Raw genomic sequence first — 20,281 nt, 5'->3', positions numbered from 1 at the left:
CCAGAAAGATTGAATGGTATGATGAAGAGGGTCAGGAGGCAACAAGAGAAAAGAATGAAGTAAATAAAAGGACACAGACCAGAACAACAACAATATTGGTGGATGACTACAGAGAAAAAAAGGTGTGCCAAAAAGTGGATTTTTAATGTAAGGAAGAAATGCCTTTTCCAAAGTCAGTTGCAGGATACTAAATTACTGAATAACGCTAATGAAAGCAGGAAATTCTATAGAATCATCAATAACACTGGAAGGGGCTTTCAACCAAAAACAACACGATGCAAAGGGAAAAATGGTGAACTAATAGCATTACAGGAAGGGGTATTAATCGCTCGGCACAGTACTTTAGGAATTACTATACTCAGAGAATACTGAAACATAGGAACTGACTGAAAACCAACAGATGGAAGAAGAGGAATATGGAAGGGGGGAAAATTGGTGTTTAACATCCCGTTGATAGCTAGGTCTTTTAAAGTCTGAGTACAAGCTCGGATTAGGAAAGGATGGGGAAAGAAATAGGCTGTGCCCTTTTTTAAGGAACCATCCCGGCATTTGGCTCAGGCAATTTAAGGAAATCATGGAAAACCTAAATCTGGATGACTGGACAGGGATTCAAACTGCCGTTCTCCTGAATGTGCATCCAGTGTGCTAACCAATGTGCCATCTTGCTCAGTAAGAGAAAAATTGGATGCCTTCGATGCAAGAGGCTCAGCAAGCAATAAAAAAACTAACCAACAATAAGTCAACTGACAATGACAATCTGCCAGCTGATGTCATCTAGACAGATGCCTGCATGCCTCGATCTCAGATATATGGACATACAGTGTCATTCCAAATGATAGGAATATGAGAGTAATATATGTTATATATAAGAAAGGGACATCCTGGAATGTACACACTATATGATTAAATTAATGAACACCATACATAAAATATTCTCCTCCCTACTTTGTACCTGTGGAAAACCTTTAGATGAAAAAGAAATCAGGAGATATCAGGCAAGCTTTAGACCTGGCAAATAAACTACTGACCAAATATCCACCCTAAGGCAAATATTGGAAAAAGCAAGGGAATACAATATTGAAACACACCATACATTTGTTGATTCTAAAGCAGCATATAAAAATAAGCTTGCTGAAGCCATGAATGAGCTCTGCATACCACAACAGTCATTACACTTCATAAGTTTGACTATGGAAAAATTCTGTAATTTGATACATAAAAAATCTAATCAATAAGCATAGGAAGGAGAACACACATATAAAAGTGGTTTTACTTATGCAAGCTTTTAGAGCCAGTGGCTCCTCCTTCTGGCAGAAGGGTTGGCAGGGAAGAAAGAGAGGTGAAGGAAAAGGACTGGAGAGATTTGGGGAAAGGGGTGGAGTTCAGGAATGTCACCCACAACCCCAGGTCAAGGGAGACTTACTAGACGAGATGAGAAGCAAAGACTGATTGTTGGGGACTGCAGCAGAAGAGACTTAAAAACCTGAGAGCTTAAAGGAAGAAGACAGGGCAATATGCAAGACAGACATTACTGCTAAAACATTGTGCATGAGTTAATAACAGTGAAAAGCTAAATGCATTGTATGTAACAGAGGTGGAAGGGGGATGGTGAAAAACAGATAGGATGAAAGATGTAGAAAACTAAAATGGAGTGAAGAAGGGAGTAGTTAATGAGAAGAAATGCTGGGATGGAAAAACTTAATGTAAATTAAGACCAGGTGGGTAGCGAGAACCAAGGACGTTACAGTGCTTGTTCCCACCTGCAGAGTTCTGAGAAACTGGTGCCTGGGGCAGAATCCAGTTAGTGCATGTGGTGAAACAGGCACCAATGTTGTGTTGTAGAGCATGCTTTGCAACAGGATATTGTGTGTTACCACTACACACTCTCTACCTATGCCCATTCATCCTAACTGATAACATGGTGGTAGTCACGCCGATGTGAAAGGCCAAACAGTGCTTGAATAACAGCTAGTATATGACATGTCATTTCATAGTTGGCTCTCCCTTTTATAGTACATGTTTTGCCAGTTACAGGGCCGGTATAGGTGGTGATAAAAGGGTGCATTGGGCAAGTCTTATAATGGGGATGGTCACAGGGGTATGATACAGAGGGTAGGGAGATGGCTGCCTGTTTCACCACATACACCATCTGGATTCTGCCCCAGACAACGGTTTCTCAGAACTCTGCAGGTGGGAACAAGCACTATAACATGTCCTTGGTTTTTGCTACACACCTGGTCTTAATTTACACTACGTTTTTCCATCCCAGCATTTCTTCACTCCATTTTAGTTTTCTACATCTTTCATCCTACCTGTTTTTCACCATCCCCCTTCCACCTCTGTTACATACAATGCATTTAGCTTTTCACTGTTATTAACTCATGCACAATGTTTTAGCAGTAATGTCTGTCTTGCATATTGCCCTGTCTTCTTCCTTTAAGCTCTCATGTTTTTAAGTCTACTGGTGCAGTCCCCAACAGTCTTTGCTTCTCAACCCGTCCTGTACGTCTCCCTTGACCTGGGGTTGTGGGTGACTTTCCTGAACTCCATCCCTTTTCCTAAACCTCTCCAGCCCTTTTCCTTCACCCCTCTTTCATCCCTTTCAACCCTTCTGCCGGAAGAAAGAGCCACCGGCTCTAAACATTTGCATAAGTATAACCATTTTTATATGTGTGTTCTCCTGCCTCTGCTTGGTGAGTAGATTTTTTTAGCTGTCCAATTATGCTATACTGTCAAAGTTGATTATTTTCCTGACTATGGAAATAGTAGTATGTACAGTATGGATACAACGAAATTAAACATCAAGGTTTCAGACTATGGACTGAGGCAAGGGGATGCACTCTCATGTATGCTTTTTAACACAGCACTAGAGGGAGTAATAAGGTCGGCTCAAATCAACACAAAAGGCAGAATATAAAACAGAATGGTGCAGGTTCTGACCTATGCAGATGATGTGGATATTATTATAAGAACAGAACTAGCTGCTAAAGAAACACATAGGTGGCAGAAACAATAGAAATGGGACTGCAAGTGAACATAAAAGTACCACCAAATACATGCGATTAATACAACCAGAACAGTAACTGTGTTCATAATAAGAATAAACCTGATGTAAACATTACACCATGTATTCTTCCACGTTTGCTTGAATCTCATTGGATTTCGTTTCATGTGGAGCGGGAGCCAAGCGGTGTCCAGTACAGTCAATTATGATCATGAGGATATGTTTTATGCTGTGTTACACACACATAGACTGAGCAATAATGCGGGACAACAGCTTTACCGGCGCACTAAACTTGGACAGCACTGGCCAGCCAGCTGGTCCAACTAACCTGCAATAATGTGAACAGTGGCAGGTCAGACACAAAAAGAGATGAGCAGAGAAACAATACAGCTTCAAATGTCATTTAATTTTTGAAGAGAATGAAATAATAATCAGCAAAACTCCACCACTACCACATGCTTCTTAGGTAACCAGACGAAAAGCATAAGATGCTCTATTCTAATTACAAACAAGAGTGATGAAAATTCCTAACGTAAACAAAGAGTAATTTTTCTGAGTGAGCTATGTGTGATGCAAAAGGACACTGCGGCATTTCACCATACTGTTGAATACTGAAGCCTCCAATTGTGTTAATTACAGTCAGACATCTGGTAATCTCTTAGCTCCTTCCTTATCCGAATCTGAGAAATAGTTTTCAGTTCTGGATCTGTCATCTGTTATGTTGACAATGAGTCGATCAACAACAGAATCTACGAAGCCATCCAGGTGCCGCATTTTCTCCTCTTCTTTTATGATGCACCATTCTATATCCTGCCAGTGTTCGGCGGTGACATTTGAAAAAGCTGCATGCATTAGTTCCAGTATGTATGGCAGCTTAACAGTCTTGTTATTTCTTACGACAAATCCCTTAACTTGGTTTCAGATCATTTGCGTTGGGTTCATTTTATAATGATACAGTGGCAAATGTAACAATGCAGCACTTGTTTGGTGTGCTCAAGGCAGTGAAAATGATTGTTTTTCATGTTTCTACGAATCTTATCATTCTGGTTTGTGTGAGACATCTGTGGTACAAAACAATGCACATAGTCCTAAAAGATTAAATTGTTATGTTTTCTTAATTTAAGCAACTGTTATTAACAATGTTTCATAAAATATTGATAGTTAAGAATTTATATTTGAAATGAAAACAGGAATTTCATGTGCAATACGTAGTTAGACACAAGAAGGCGTGCATTATTCATAAAAAATAATGATCAACTTTACAATTACAAGATGTATGTATTTCAAACTGAACGTAAAAAAAGGATGACCAAGGCAAGACTTGACCCAGCGATCCATGTACTGCACCAGATTACCAATCTACTATGCTACCGATTCCACTATACACCCTGTGTGTGTGTATCTCAACTGTATCAAATACAATCCCCTGGAAAACTTCAAAGGCAATATTTTCTGTAAATTTATGGAAAACATTAAGACAACCTATTTCTCGGCACTTTTCAATCGTGTTCCACACGTGTGTTTCACTATGGAACAGGAAGCAGACTCAGCCATTTTCATCCTGCTTATTAACAGCGTGACAATCAGAGCACAACAGTACAGAGACTGTGACTGCTCTTGATTTTTGAAATAAAAGCTACGTAGCTAAAGCGTGATTAAGAAAAATGTTGAAGGTTGTTAATACATCAGAATATCTTAAAGTTCAATTAATGTAACTTAGTAATAACATATCTAATACATAAGTAGGACCTACTTCCAAAAGTATAACAACGCCAATGTATGAGTGCAATGGCTTCTGACCAGTCATCACATTTGTGTTTATTTACATCTGGTTTATTCGTATGATGAACAGAGTGTAAATATGATGCCAGAAATTCACCAAGTGCAAATAGAATTTGTTAGTGAATTTATCTATGTGGGAGCAACATAGCATCAAAGAATGATGTTGCTGCCCAACAACCTGGAATATGTCCAGGAAAACAAAGTGTCAACTGTACAAAACTTTAATATGTCCAAGAGTAATATACTGCTCAAAATCCTGGACAGTGATGCAATAGTGTGAAGAGCTGATAGGAACAACTGAAAATCAACAGGTGGAAGAAGAGGAAAATGGAAGGAAGGAAGATTAGTGTTTAGTGTCCCATTCACAGCTGGGTCTTTAGAGACTGAGTACAATCTCGGATTAGGAAAAAGGGGACAGTAAATTGCCCATACCCTCTTCGAATGAACTATCTCAGCATTTGCCTAGAGCGATTTAGGGAAATCAGAGAAAACCTAAATCTGGATGGCCGGACAGGGATTTGTGCAAAATCTATGGGATGACTGGAGTATGGCACAGACAATACAATTTTGAACTTTATACACCGCATAAAGATATTGAAATCATAAAGTTCAATAAAATAAACTGCCTGGAGAGGATCGACAGCAATTTTTGCATGGAACACGAGAACCAGTAAAAAATAGCACTGCTAAAAAAGTCAGTGGGATGAAGATGGAGATGCACGATGCTGGACAGGGACAAATAACCTGATGGCGTACAGCAGGCCAAGGCCCATCGAGGGCTGTAGAGACAGGAAGGGGAAGTGGAAGAAGAAGAAGAAGAAGAAGAAGAATTTTTACCTCCACTGACAAAATACGCACTGAGCACCATTCAAAGCACTTGCAAATTTAAGAAAGGCGCATTCGAGTATGACCATGTGACAATACTGCTGCTGTCACTGAATTTGTCCAAGGAAGGGTCTTGAGAATAACAAAGAGAGAATAGTGCATATACTGAAGCACTTACTTATTTTCTCTTTACTTAGCACACAACGGAATAAGAAAAAAAGTGGCTGATATTCATACAAATTACCCTCTACCATACACTGTACAATGGCCTGTGGAGAATATATGTAAATATCCAATGACAGGGGTTTGCCATATTTATCTGATGCTACTGCTAGTTTCTGCTAGTAAATTTTAGCTGTCATCATCACACTCACCCTGAGCTTCACACCATCATCTGCATTCTCATCCTCAATAATTGCCTTCATCTCCAGACTGTGCTTAAAAGCACAAGTCACATGGTAGGCTGTTTTGCAAGTTTTGATTGAGCACTGTATGCAAGCACCAACTCTCTCTCGACACAGTACACATATCAGGGCCCAGCGACTTTGCTGTAAAATGAAGAGAGTGAACCATGGTATGTCAAATAAAAAATTAATTACATCCTAAACATTTTGCCTCCAACATTTGATGACAAAATATTAATGCTCTTTATTGCTGCTACTATCTCTTTGTTAAAGGCAGATATACAACGTAATCTCAACTGACTGCAGCATACAGTAAGCAGTTACAATTATTGAGATTATCAAACAGCTCAATATGTTTACTTATTTTATTTTCATTTAACTACTCTAACCAACAACTTCAAATATGTGTAACAAACTTACTGGAATGAGATAAAACATATGACAATGGAGGAGTGAAAGTAAGCAATTTTCTCATGCATGAGCCACTCTGTATTGTCTATATATTGCAGGTTTATGCCATATGTAGACCATTTTGTACATATTCAGGCAAAAAATACTGTACATTTAGAATCCCAGAATATTGTTCTGTACAGCACTAACTTTTGTACGATATTATGAAAAGGATTGATTGCTACTTACCACATAGTGAAGATGGTGAGTCACAGACAGGCACAACAAAAAGGAAACTAACAAATGAGATTTCACCCAGAAAGCTTTCTTCTACAGTAGACAACACACACACACACACACACACACACACACACACACAACTGTCACATACATGACCACTGTCGCTGGCCACCTAGGCCAGACTGAGCAACTGTGTTTGAGGGGAGAAGCAGTCTGGATGGTGGCGGTAAGGAGGAAGCTGGGGCGGGGAGGGGGAGAGATAGCAGGATAGGTGTGGGGGATGGTAAAATGCTGCTTGTGGGAGCATGTAGGGATGTAGTGAGGACAGTGCAGCTATGTGTAGATGGGGGGGGGGGGGGGGGCAGGAGGGAATGGAGTGGAAAAGTAGAGAAGTAAAAAGGCTATGGTTGTGTAGGTGGAATATAGGGCTGTGTAGTGTAGGAGTGGGAGCAGGGAAGAGGATAGTTGGATGAAGGACAGTCATTAACAAAGGTTGAGACCAGGAGGTTACGGGAAAATAGGATGTACTGTAGGGGGAATTCCCACCTATGTAGTTCAAAAAAGCTGGTGTTGGTAGGAGGGATCAAGATGGCACTGGCTCCCCTTCCCTGCTCCCACTCCAGCACTACACAAACTTTCTATTCCACCTAGCACATACAGTATTTTTACTTCTTTTCTGCTCCCCCCGCCACCACGACTAACCTCTCAATGCGCCTGGCTGCCTTACTATGTCCGCACCACATCCATGCATGCTTTCGCAAGCAGCAGTTCATTGCCACCACCCCTACCCTGCTATCCTTCCCCCTCCCCACCTCTGTCCCAGCCTTCTCCTTACCTCCAACACCAATACTATTTTTCCATGCACAGTTGCTCGCAGTCCAGCCTCGGCAGCCAGAGACAGTGGTCATGTGTGTGAGAATTGTGCTTGCATGAATGTGTGAGTGTGTTGTCTACTTTACAAGAAGGCCTTTTGGCCAAAAGTTCACTTGTTAGCAGTCTTTTCGTTGTGTCTGTCTGTGACTCAATGTCTCCACTACATGCTGAGCAGGAATCCATCCTTCCGTAATACTGTCATTATACCATACTGGGTTTTCCATTGTTTGATTTTAACTTTTGTAGATTTTGATTCAGAAACTTAGAGCACCACTGTCTGTAACATTCAGTGTATATGAAGAACTACAAACAATGATTTTCAAACTTTTAATGATACGCATACTCAAAAACATTGAACATTTTGCTTTATATGCTACCTTCCCATGTGTTTTAGTGTCACTGTTAAAATGACATCCTACATGGCAAAGAACAATATAAACTGAGTTCTTTGTAAGTTATGCAATAGCTGATTTATAGAAAACTAATGACTTTTTTTTGAGAATATAATTAATTAATACAAGGAAAAATGACACACTGAAATTCCAGTTACAGGAATTCTATGTAAGGTGGCATTCAAACTAACAAATTATTACTAATAGTAAAATATTTCAGTATACTATTAGTGATACAAGTGTAGATCTAACATGGATACAAGAGGAGTTGTCACATTCATAAGAAAATATAAATACAACAATAGAAATAAGTAAATTCTGCACAGATCAACATATACAAATGTGCTTGTGAATTAACATTGGGAAACGTGATACATGTGATTGATACCATATACTGACCTCCACTGGGAAATCCTCTTAAAAAAATTTTGATGGGTTATTGTGCCGTCTTTCATACAAAAAATTGTTGATGGGGTCCGGCAGAAAAATTGATCAAGAGGTACTTTTGCCCACTTGTACTTTAGTATCCTTATAGGTAATGTATTCATACAACAAGCAGGAGTTAAAAGGTTTGCATACACATCCTGTGGTAGATGCACTGTCAGATCATAATACACTGTTAATCACATTATGTAACTTACCTCCAAGTATAGTTCAGAAATGCCCTAATAAAACAGTGAGGTTGATTGATGAGAAAACTGCTGAATATTTTAAAGACTGCTAAAAAAAATATATGACTGGGGTAAAGTTTACAATGATCCTAACGCTAGCTCAAAAATTTAACTTATTTCTTAATGAGATCTGCCCATTTTTGAAAGCAATTTTCATAAAAAGTGACTAAATGTAATAATGGGAAGTCATTAAAGAAACCATGAACTACTTGAGGTGTCACAGTCTCTTTACAATGCAAAAGGGACAAGATGATTTGGAATACTTTCATATTAGTAATCCTGTACTGTAAAATGTACTGTAACTGCAGGTGAGATAATTAGTGCAAATAGTTTAAAAAATTAAAAGTATCCCAGCCAGTGGACAAAGCAATGGAGTAGGTGAGCTGATATGGTTATTGTAGTGAAATAGTGGGGACAACTGCCATGGGGAGCGCATGTGACACATGGTATAGGCAGATCCGCTGATGGAAGTGTTTATTTGCCGAAGGAAGTAAGCCGTCTAGGACAGTTCTAATGATGAATTCAACCACTGCTGACTATGCCTAATGCCTTGTGCCATTCCATGTGCTCAGCTATCAGCCATATGCACCTGCCGTGTGTTGTATTTACCCCCAAGTGCATCTCAATGCAGTTTCAGACTTCCTGCTTCCCCATAAATTTACTCGCATGGCGAGTTTTCATTTCCTCTTGAGAAGTTCTGTCCCTGGCTTGTTGAGCCACTGTCGGCCGGACAGTACCCTGTGCCGATGATGTTGTTTAGCAGCACTGTCTAGCCTGTGCAAAGACTCAAGTAGTGATAAATGATGTTTTTACATGTGTGGTGATTCCACCTTTTTTCTCCCCTTTCCACAGTGTTAATTTTGGGCCACAATTGACAAAGTATTTCTGCAATGCTGTTGTTGTTGTTGTTGTCTTCAGTCCTGAGACTGGTTTGATGCAGCTCTCCATGCTACTCTATCCTGTGCAAGCTTCTTCATCTCCCAGTACCTGCTGCAACCTACATCCTTCTGAATCTGCTTAGTGTATTCATCTCTTGGTCTCCCTCTACGATTTTTACCCTCCACGCTGCCCTCCAATACTGCAATGCTAGCAGGAACAATTGTACCTACAGAGGGAGCAGCAGCAGCAGCAGCAGTAGTAGTATGAGCAGATACAGGAGCTGCTAAAATGGAATGTGAAATTGTTTCACACCCATACCATGCAAGTGTCAGGCCAGGTGCCCGGTGTGCAGTTTTATTCTCTACCTCCACTGCTATTTTCCATCTCTGGTGAGTCTACACAAATGTGGGAAAATTACCTGCATTGGATCCTGCTGCACAGCTAGGTAAAGCATATACTTGATCCAGTTGACAATGTTGCCTCATTTTGTTCAGCTGTGTGGGGTTGTATGAAGTTGTGCAAAATCTCAAGCCCCATCACTGAGCCCAAGAAAATGCCCTTTGATCAACTTATTTGCTTACCCAGCATTCTGGACATCAAACGCACATGAAGGCAGCATGGATGCAATCTAACCAGCACCACAAAACAGCCCTGGGTAATTGTATGCAGCCTGGATTACAGATTTGCAGGGTCTCTCCCAGAAGTGTCACTTCAAGTGCCACATATGCAGACTCACCAATTCAGGACATGATTGTTGGGCTAGCACCTGATTATGACGACCAAACTAACATGCTGACCCAGTCTAATCCTCCTTTAGCCAAAGTTTCCCAGATTTCGGGCATGAGCTTACAGTGGTGGACATCCTTTCTGACAACTGGCAAGTGGTACAATTAGGTGCACATGGTAAACAGCCTCTGGTGTCCCAGGGGATTCCCCAGGCTGCCTTTGCTCACAGTGAGTTGCTGCATGTTGTTGATAATGATTGCAGTACAGCAGCAATGTGACGCTACTCATCTTCACCTATGTCGAACTCAGCCGGTTCGCATTAACTGTGACACTGTAATTCCTGCCCACATTGTTTTTCAGGTTCACAGCATTGCTCTCTTTTCATTTATTGAATGAGGTAGCAGTCCTGCCTCAACAGTCCTTTGGTGCATGTTCGATGAGACTGCTTGCATGTGGAGGTATGTGTGGAGCATGCTATCAGGTGGCCTATTTAGCAATGACAGTTGGCGAGCTGTGTGTCAGTCATTGGATGCTCCTATGTTTTGCTGGACTCTGGGGCTGTCTCTAGAGCCCCACACTTGTTGCCCTGACATATTTTGCTGGACAGGTGATGGTTGACTTTCAAGCAGATGTGGGAGCGATGGTCAGCCTCATTCACATAGATACTTAGGCTATTGGCCTGCCCAGCATTGCAGTGGCCACTATGTTAACTTATGTCTTATGGTAAACAGTACATTCCTTTGAGAGGGCAATTCCCCGTCTCTGTATGTTACAAGAATGTGAACAGCAACTTACTTTGTTAGTGTTCAATTTCTCTCCGTTGGTGCAAAATGTTTTTCGGTTACACGCTTTTCCTGTTTTTGGCTTGCAGACAGTTGACGAAGTCTATTTAGTGTCTCAGCAGTCACTCCCTATTCGGGATTTGTACTCCTCATCTTTATCATACAACCAAATGTTTGAGTATATCCAGAATGAGATTTTCACTCTGCAGCGGAGTGTGCGCTGATATGAAACTTCCTGGCAGATTAAAACTGTGTGCCCGACCGAGACTCGAACTCGGGACCTTTGCCTTTCACGGGCAAGTGCTCTACCAACTGGGCTACCCAAGCACGATTCACGCCCGGTCCTCACAGCTTTACTTCTGCCAGTATCTCGTCTCCTACCTTCCAAACTTTACAGAAGCTCTCCTGCGAACCTTGCAGAACTAGCACTCCTGAAAGAAAGGATACTGCGGAGACATGGCTTAGCCACAGCCTGGGGGATGTAGCTGTGAGGACCGGGCGTGAGTCGTGCTTCGGTAGCTCAGATGGTAGAGCACTTGCCCGCGAAAGGCAAAGGTCCCGAGTTCGAGTCTCGGTCGGGCACACAATATTAATCTGCCAGGAAGTTTCATATCAGCGCACACTCCGCTGAAGAGTGAAAATCTCATTCTGGAAACATCCCCCAGGCTGTGGTTAAGCCATGTCTCCGCAGTATCCTTTCTTTCAGGAGTGCTAGTTCTGCAAGGTTCGCAGAAGAGCTTCTGTAAAGTTTGGAAGGTAGGAGACGAGATACTGGCAGAAGTGAAGCTGTGAGTACCGGGCGTGAGTCGTGCTTCGGTAGCTCAGATGGTAGAGCACTTGCCCGCGAAAGGCAAAGGTCCCGAGTTCGAGTCTCGGTTGGGCACACAGTTTTAATCTGCCAGGAAGTTTCTGTTTGAGTATATATTGGGCAGGCACAACATTTTGAGGCAAATCTTTCTCTTAAGCCATTAGCAGTAGCCAAATTTTGTCGCCCAAGCCCCAATCTCTTCTCCACATGTGACAAAGTAAAGGCCGAATTGCAGTACTGGCAGGATCAGGGCGTTGTTTCTCCTATTTTGTCGCGTCAGTGGATCATCCCTTTGGTGGTGATTCAGAAGCCTCAAACCACCATGATCCTTTGTGGCGATTTTAAACACACAGACAACTCATAATTCTGTGGCCATAGGAGTTCTTGGCGGGAGAGGGGGAAAGGGGGGGGGAGTATTTTTCACATACAGACTCGCGTGAGGCACATCTGCAGTTGTTGTTGGACACAACTTCTTGTACTTTCTTGGTACTCAACAACCTCTTTGGGCTTTTAACAGTTTAATTGCTTGCCTTTTACAATCTTGTGGAAGTTATCAACAATATTTGAAGCAGTTGATTCAAGACATTCCCCGTTGCGTAAACTAGCTTGACGGCATCTATGCTATAGGCTCTGCATGTGAGGAGTATTTACAAAACTTGCAGACGGCTTTCCAATGTCTGCTGGAGAATGGCCACACTACAACTGAAAAGTACAGTTTTTACTCCCCTGAGGTGCATTCTTTGGGACATGTGGTTAGCAAAGGTGGATAGCCCCTACAGATGAGCAGCCATCGTCAACTTGCTGGCACCCAAGAACCTGAAGGAGCTGCAGATTTTTTGGGCAAGATATTGTATAATGCTAAGTTCATTCCCCAGGCTGCATGCGTCTGCTATTCTCTTAAATGCTTCACCATAAGGGCATTAAGTCTGTTCAGTCTGCGGCCTGTTAACAGGCCTTTTTAGTTCCTCAAGCAGTGTTTGTGCTCTGCTGCCTGTTTGGCTTCCTTTATACCAGGTAAACCTTTAATTCTTGCCTATGATTACCCCAGTACGATATTGGTGAGGTTCAGTCTCATCGGAATCTGGGTGGAAAAGAATGACCCATCGTTTACACATCAAAAATGCAGGGCCCTCTTTCTCAGTAATTACTGCTATGACTTTTGTTAACGCACCACCACCCAGCATGCAAATGCTGATGCACTGTAAAGGCTGCCAGTGGGAACCAATTTTGTCTTCAATTGGCAGGAAGCTCTCGTGTCTGCATTGGACAATACCTTGCAGCAAATCCTGTTGAATTTTCCACTGATAAAGCGAGAGGTCGCAACCGCTATAGCAGTCAATCTGCTTTTCTGGGAAGTCGTTTCCGCTGTATGAATTGGTTGGTCAGAGTGCATCTCTTCAGGTGTGGATTCAGTATGGCGTACGTTTTTTCTCCTCTGTGATTCATCCAACGTTGACCAGAAAATCCTCATACTTTTCACAAGGGAGCAATGCTGTCGAGAGGTCCTCCACCCAGTGTTGTGTCCTCGTATCCTCCAGCTGCTGCAAGCATCACACTGGGGTGAAACTGAAGGCGCTGGAGTGATGTGTTATGATCAATCAAGACATTGAACACATATGGTGTGGGCTCATGGCACAGAGTCACTGGCTTGCCAGTTTCCTCCTCAGCTGGTACCACAGCACCCTCGGGACAGGGTGTGTGTCAATTTCTCGGGTCCATTTTTGGGCAGCATATAGTTGTTGGTGGTGATGCTGTGTCAAATGCCCTATACATAGTCAAGCTGTCTTCCACACTGTCGACTGTCACCGTTCGCACAGTCAGTCATTTTTGCCATTGAGGTATGACAGAACTCTTGTGTCCTCATAATGGTTGGAAATTTGTATCACATGAGTTTGTAGACTTTTCAATTTGAAAAGGTATCCAACTTCTGACTACCGCTATATTTCACTCAAATTATACTTTGGAGGAGGGGCGCTTCATGACTACAGTCAAGAAGTCTGTGTCTGCATGTTTCCACGAAGATGCATTGTCCAGATTTCTGGCTACATATGGGGCAGCGCCAGTCAACATGTCCAGTCCAGCAGAACTGCTTGCTTGGGCACCAGCTGCTGTATTTCATCTATCTACATCTCTGTGATTACTCTGTTATTCACAATAAAGTGCCTGGCAGAGGGTTCAATGAACCACCTTCAAGCTGTCTCTCTACCATTCCACTCTAGAACGGCGTGTGGGAAAAACAAGCAGTTAAATTTTTCTGTGTGAGCCCTGATTTATTTTATCATGATGATCATTTCTCCATATGTAGGTGGGTGCCAACAGAATGTTTTCGCAATAGGAGGAGAAAACTGGTGATTGAAATTTGATCAGAAGATCCTGTCACAGCGAAAAACGCCTGTTTTAATGATTGCCACTCCAATTCATGTATCATGTCTGTGGCACTATCTCCCCTATTTCACGATAATACAAAACAAGGTGCACTTCTTTGAACTTTTTCGATGTCATCTGTCAGTTGCACCTTGAGCCACATGTCACAGACCACAGTGGCTCACTGCATATCTCTCCCCCCCCCCCCCCCCCTCAGTAATCAGCTGATCATTAAGGACAAAACCTTTACTGTATGCAAGTGCTTTTCTGCTTCCACCTCCTCTTAGCTCTTTGCCTTTTGGAGACTGGTGCAAGATTTGATGACATTCTAACCTGAGTACCTGGCACCCATTTTCTTTTAAGTGTTTGCGAATGCAGAATGTCCTTTGATTTCACACTTCTTAGTAAGAATATGTTCATGGAAACTAGTTTCGAACATTCTGGCTGTTTGCCAGTTTATAAACGCAAAAGGCAGTACATTTATCACTGTACCACAGTTCAATGAACATGTAGCTATGTTGGGTTCTACTATGGGTCATGCTTGCCTTAAATAGCAGATATTTATGTAAAGTGCTAATCTGCACATCAATTTTATTACCTAAGTCAAGATTTAGGTTTCTTTTTTAACAGTAAAGTTAACAGAGAAGTATTGGTTCAAATGGCTCTGAGCACTATGGGACTTAACATCTGTGGTCATCAGTCCCCCCTACTTAAACCTAACTAACCTAAGGACATCACACACATCCATGCCCGAGGCAGGATTCGAACCTGCGACCGTAGCAGTCGCGGAAGTATTGGTAATTGTATCAATTTTTTCACATTATCTCTGAATTAACATTAAGGTTGTGTGCATGTGGGCCTTCTAGGGGCAGGTTACCTAGCCAACCGACAGTGCAAACAGTATGTTTTGCTTGTGTACTTTTAAGTATGAGTGGAACGAGTTATTGCTTAGTGTACAGATTGTGCTACTCAGTTTCAAAACCTGTAAGTGTTGTTGTATGCCAGAACTGCTTTTTCAATGGACACTGGCATGTCCAAGAGAAGGGATGCAGCATGCATAATTTTTTAGGGGTTTTCTCGGCACTGTAGCTCTCAATAGCCGAATCGTAACTTGCTCTGCAGGTACACACAAGACCCCACACGTGTGATAAATGCAAATTTTCCAGTATATTAAAGTAAGTTCTCTGGTAAATATTTTGATTTCCAGTATAGCTCTTAGAATAGGACCACATGCCAATAAATACTATTCTCTGTTTCTAACATATTTTCTGATGACATCCCAAAAGGGTGAAACACTCAATGAAAGTATTGTTTCTCCTGCGACAAAGATAGTTTTCTTTCAAAAAACTACCTGTGTTTGCTGTACCAGATTTGCCATTGAGTGGGAAGAACTAGAATGCACAGTTACCCTATGCTATGCTGTACAAACTGCCTCATGGGGCAAGGGTGTCCTTTCTCGCCCCTCATTGAGTTCGCTGGCAGCTGCAGACATTGTAAGCTACACACCAGATCAGCGAGCCAACTGCCCACTTCCAAACACTGTGGCCCAGCTGCAAGACTTCCCTTGCAGCAGCTGTTTGCCCACCCACGTCCATTTGTGCCCGTGTCTGTCAAACTGCCTCCGAGTGGGCAAAGTTGGAATAGACTACTCTAGGCTGTATGAGTAATACAAAGAATTGTGCTGTATCACCTGCATAAGGACAAATTACAATGGGAGTCCCACAAGATTTGATCATTGGCCTTGCTTTAAGTTGTTGATCTACATTTTTATTTAGATAGGGGGGCACGATTAACATTGTTTGTACGACATGAGGGAGGGGGTCATTTGGAAAGTAAAGAACATTTTGTTTTGATACATGATTGTTTCCTGCCACCACCACCACTGACCAACCACTGACCTTGGTATTCATCCACTTCAATGTGGTGACAACTTTAATTCAATACAGTCACTTACTGCTTAGCTGTGTAACTTTAAAATGTGTGACAAAATTTACGACCCAACAAGTGTGCAATGTGCAGTGTTATCCACTTTTTAAATGTGCAGAAAGTCTGACCTTTCAAAATTTATAGACAGATAACAGAAGTTTATGGTAATGGGGTGAACAAGTGTCAGTTCAGAATTGGAGTACTATGTTGAATGTCAGACAGAAGAATGTTCACAATGAAGATCGCTAAGGTTGCCCCTCAGTGGTGACTGACAGACTCAAAGCAAGGATTGAAACAAAAATCCAAGAAGTTAGGTGCTTCACAATCAGTGGACTGCACTCATTCTTTCCAGACATTTTAAGAACTGTATTGTAAAAGACTGTTACTGCAGATCTGGGCTGTAAAAAATGGTGTGCCGTGAGTTCCTCGAATTTTGTCAGAAGAACACAAAATGAAATGAATGGTAGCTGCATTGAAATTACTCTGTCACTATGAAAAGAATGCTGATGAATTTTTGAACCACACTGTCACTGGTGATGCAACTTGGACATCACATTTCACACCATAAACAAAGTGCCAATCAATAGAATGGCGTCATTTGCAATCCTAACTCAACCAAAAAAATTAAAATAAATTTTAAGCACCAGAAAAATTATGGCTATAATGTTTTCGCATCGTAAGGGTATCCTGCTCATCAACTACATGCCTAGAAATGTAGTGGCCTACTGTCAGATGCTTCAACAATTTCACCGCATCATTAAAAACAAGCGGTGCCGAATGATAACTAGTGGAGTCGTCCTCCTCCACGATAATGTACACCCGCATGGAGCGGGACTTGCTTCAGCGGTTTCACTGGGAAATATTTCAACATTCACCGTACAGTTCAGACTTAGCCTCAAGTGATTATCATTTATAACTCAAACTGAAAGATTTTTTGAGTGGGTAATGCTATGGAATTGATGACAAACTTAAAGAAGCTGTTGGTCAGTGGTTCAACAATTTGGTGACAACTGGGTATGCAAATTGTCATAGAAAAGCAGGTAGAACTGCATGACAAGTGCCTAAACTTGAACAGTAGAAAAAATGTTATTTACTTTCCAAATGAGTCTCGTATAAACATTGTTGTGAAGCTGAACAAAGAAGCATCGACAGAGAACGTATTAAAGAAAGTTTTTGTGAAGTTTATTGGATAATTTTGCACACATGAGATAACTTTAAAGTTTGAAAACACGCAACCATCCAATTTCATACAGTAAAAAACTTCTCACCTCCTATTAACCTAGTATACCAACAAAATAATACATAGAGGTAGAAAATTCTGAGTTCTTAAGTGTGCATACAGTGAAAACTATGAGTGGAAAAACCATATAGTAGACCTGCTAAAACATTTAGGTTTGGCTAATTTTGCTATTGCAGTAACTATTTTGGGGATATGGAATAAACCATACAGTGGACCAGCTAAAAGTTTAGGTTTTGTTACTTTTGCTATTGCAATAATTGAAAATTTTTGAGATATAATCACCAACTTTGGGGATATGGAAAAACCACTTGCTAAAGCATTTAGATTTGGCTACTTCAGTCACTGCAGTAATTGCCAACTTTGGGAATGTATAATGAATATTTTCATTCACTGATGTCTTGTTAGATAATGTTCTGGCAAAATTTAGTCATTGTACTAAAGAAAATAATAAGAATTATGTGTGGGCTGCACACATGTACACCTTGCAGGCATATCTTTATGCAGGTGGGAATATTAACCACACCTGATAGAACATTTATTCACTCAACAGTTCATTTCAGTTTGAGAGTAACAGAGATATTCACAAGTACAACACTTGATGGAAAAAATGATATGCATTACCTTTTAATGAATTTGTACCTTTTAATGAAATTTAACAAACATTGGCACAGAAACAGGTGAAATATGCAGCTGCAAAACTGTTTGACCATCTGTCCACAGAAATAAAGTGTATGATAGATAGCAGAAGTGTCTTCAAATGAAGTTGTTTCTCCTTAACAACTCATCATGTACCACACAGGCATTCTTGAACAGAAGTTATTAATCATTTTTACACAATACATATTCCACGTCAAGTTCTTTATCAGAAATTTTTTCTCTGGAACAACTAACTATAATTTAGATAAGAAACTCTGATCCCTTATGTTGTTGTTTAGTTTAGGATGCACAACAGCAGGAATCATTTTTAAAGAAAACTTCATGCCAGATGATGGACTATCTCAATGAATTTTGCACTTGGTAAGAAATCTAGAAGTTACTAGAATTATTCTGATGAGGGAACCATGCAGTAACCACAGCTTGCCTTTCCTCTCTAAGCCCAACAAAGAATATGTGACAAATTGCGAGCAAAGACTCGTCAAACCAGGGCTGCTGAATCAGATATCAGAGACTAGTTTTCATGTAGCTGCATAATAATCTGTCAAAAAAAGTCTCAGTTGATGAGTGGGTGTTATCGGTCACTGTGCATGATGAACACAGAGTAATATATTTAATTTTCAAGTTTTATTGAACAATTTATATTGCACTGCACTTCTACAAATACATCTCTAACTCTAAGTTTAACAAGTTGTTATGTCATAGAAATACTGTTCTGATTCATCTAGAGGGGTGTACATAAGCTAATTACTGCAGAAAATAAGTTAATTAGAAAAGGATCATTGGCTGAATTGGAGAAGAATAGAAGGAACCAGCAGTGGCATTAGCTAATTACTGCAGAAAATAAGTTAATTAGAAAAGGATCATTGGCTGAATTGGAGAAGAATAGAAGGAACCAGCAGTGGCATTAGTGGGAAAACGTGCAGCCATTCACACAAGGATAGACTAATTCAAGACTACGACAATGTGATTTTCGACTACCCTTCTCCTAAACACAAGTCACCGTAAACCCTTGCACCTGTTACAAATCTACTTTTTACATAAGAAGGTCATTATTGGGTTCATTAAGTGATGTGTGTTCTCAGTGACTAATAAAATTGCAAATTACTCAGCAGTTGGCGAGCACAGTTGACTTAAAAGCTAATGCTGTTACAAATAGTATCCAGTTGGAAATTAACTGGTGTTGATGATCTTCTGAGCAGCTATTTTCAGCTCTGAAATGGTTTTGGGGTTACAGCTGTACACTTTGTCTTTAATATAGCCCCACCAAAAGAGTCGCAAGTGTTTAGATCTGGAGAATACGGTGGCCACTTGAAGCCCATCTAGTGACCTCTGGGTACCCCAGAGCCAGAATGTAATCTCCAAAGTGCTTCTCCAGGACATCAAACACACTCTTACTTCGATAGGGTGGAGCTCCGTCTTGCGTGAACCACTTCTTGTCGAAATCAGGGTCACCTTGGATAATGGGTATGAAATCGTCTTCTAAAACCTTCACATAATGTTCGTTAGTCACTGTGCCATCAAGGAATATTGCACCAATTATTCTGTGACTGGACACTGCACACTATACAGTCACCTTTTGAGGGTGAAGAGACTTCACGATTGCAAAATCCGGGTTCTCAGACCTCCACATGTGCCAACTTTGCTTATTGACGAACCCATCCAAATGAAAGTGGGCTTGCTGCTTAACCAAACCGTGCATGCGCATACTAATTCCCATCATGCCCCATGGCCAACCGTGCAGTTTGAATGTCCTAACAGAAACCGTTCAGAAGTTATGACTATTTTATTTCATGTAGTTCAATAATTGTCACCCTGTACAAATACATTGGTCACATGACGCAGTACAATGATGGAATAATGGGACAGAAGTTCTTAATTATTACGAATTTATACGAGCTTGTTCACACATTGAAGTTAATTGCATCATGGAAATTGACTTCATGCAGTATTTTGTATAAGATACTGCAGACACAAGTAGGAACGGACCAGAGACAAGGTAATGCATGAACACACAAAACTGAGATAAGGCAATTGGCTTAAGGAAGGAGTTCAAAAGTGCATAGATAATAGCCATGGTTAAGGATTTTTAGTTGTAAATTTCAGATGAAAAAAGAAAGGGGAAAAGTGCTAAAATACTATGTAAGATGAGAAAAAGAGGAAAAAGGTGCTAATTGAATGAATTCTCTTGAACCTATTCTTGTTTACTGAATTATAAACAATATAAGGCTGGCTGGCAACTGGCTCCTCAGTTTTTCCTTCACTAACTCTACTTCCATGATGTGAAATACGATGCTGCTGATTACCTGTTATGGATATTG

The 20,281-nt window shown here is 41.0% G+C and overlaps 1 protein-coding gene across 1 annotated transcript in view; it reads right to left on the bottom strand.

The window, feature by feature from the left end:
• Window positions 1-20,281, bottom strand: part of LOC126260508 (PHD finger protein rhinoceros) — a 244,715-nt gene that overhangs the window by 143,008 nt on the left and 81,426 nt on the right. Inside the window, exon 9 of the mRNA XM_049957839.1 lies at window positions 5,986-6,159. Within this exon, the coding sequence (XP_049813796.1) occupies window positions 5,986-6,159 (174 nt within the window). The remainder of the gene's footprint in view (window positions 1-5,985; window positions 6,160-20,281) is intronic.

This window comes from Schistocerca nitens, chromosome 5, assembly GCF_023898315.1.
Source record: "Schistocerca nitens isolate TAMUIC-IGC-003100 chromosome 5, iqSchNite1.1, whole genome shotgun sequence".
Taxonomy (NCBI): Eukaryota; Metazoa; Arthropoda; class Insecta; order Orthoptera; family Acrididae; genus Schistocerca; species Schistocerca nitens.
Note: the sequence above shows the minus strand (reverse complement) of the source record. Positions and strands in the feature narration are given on the sequence as shown.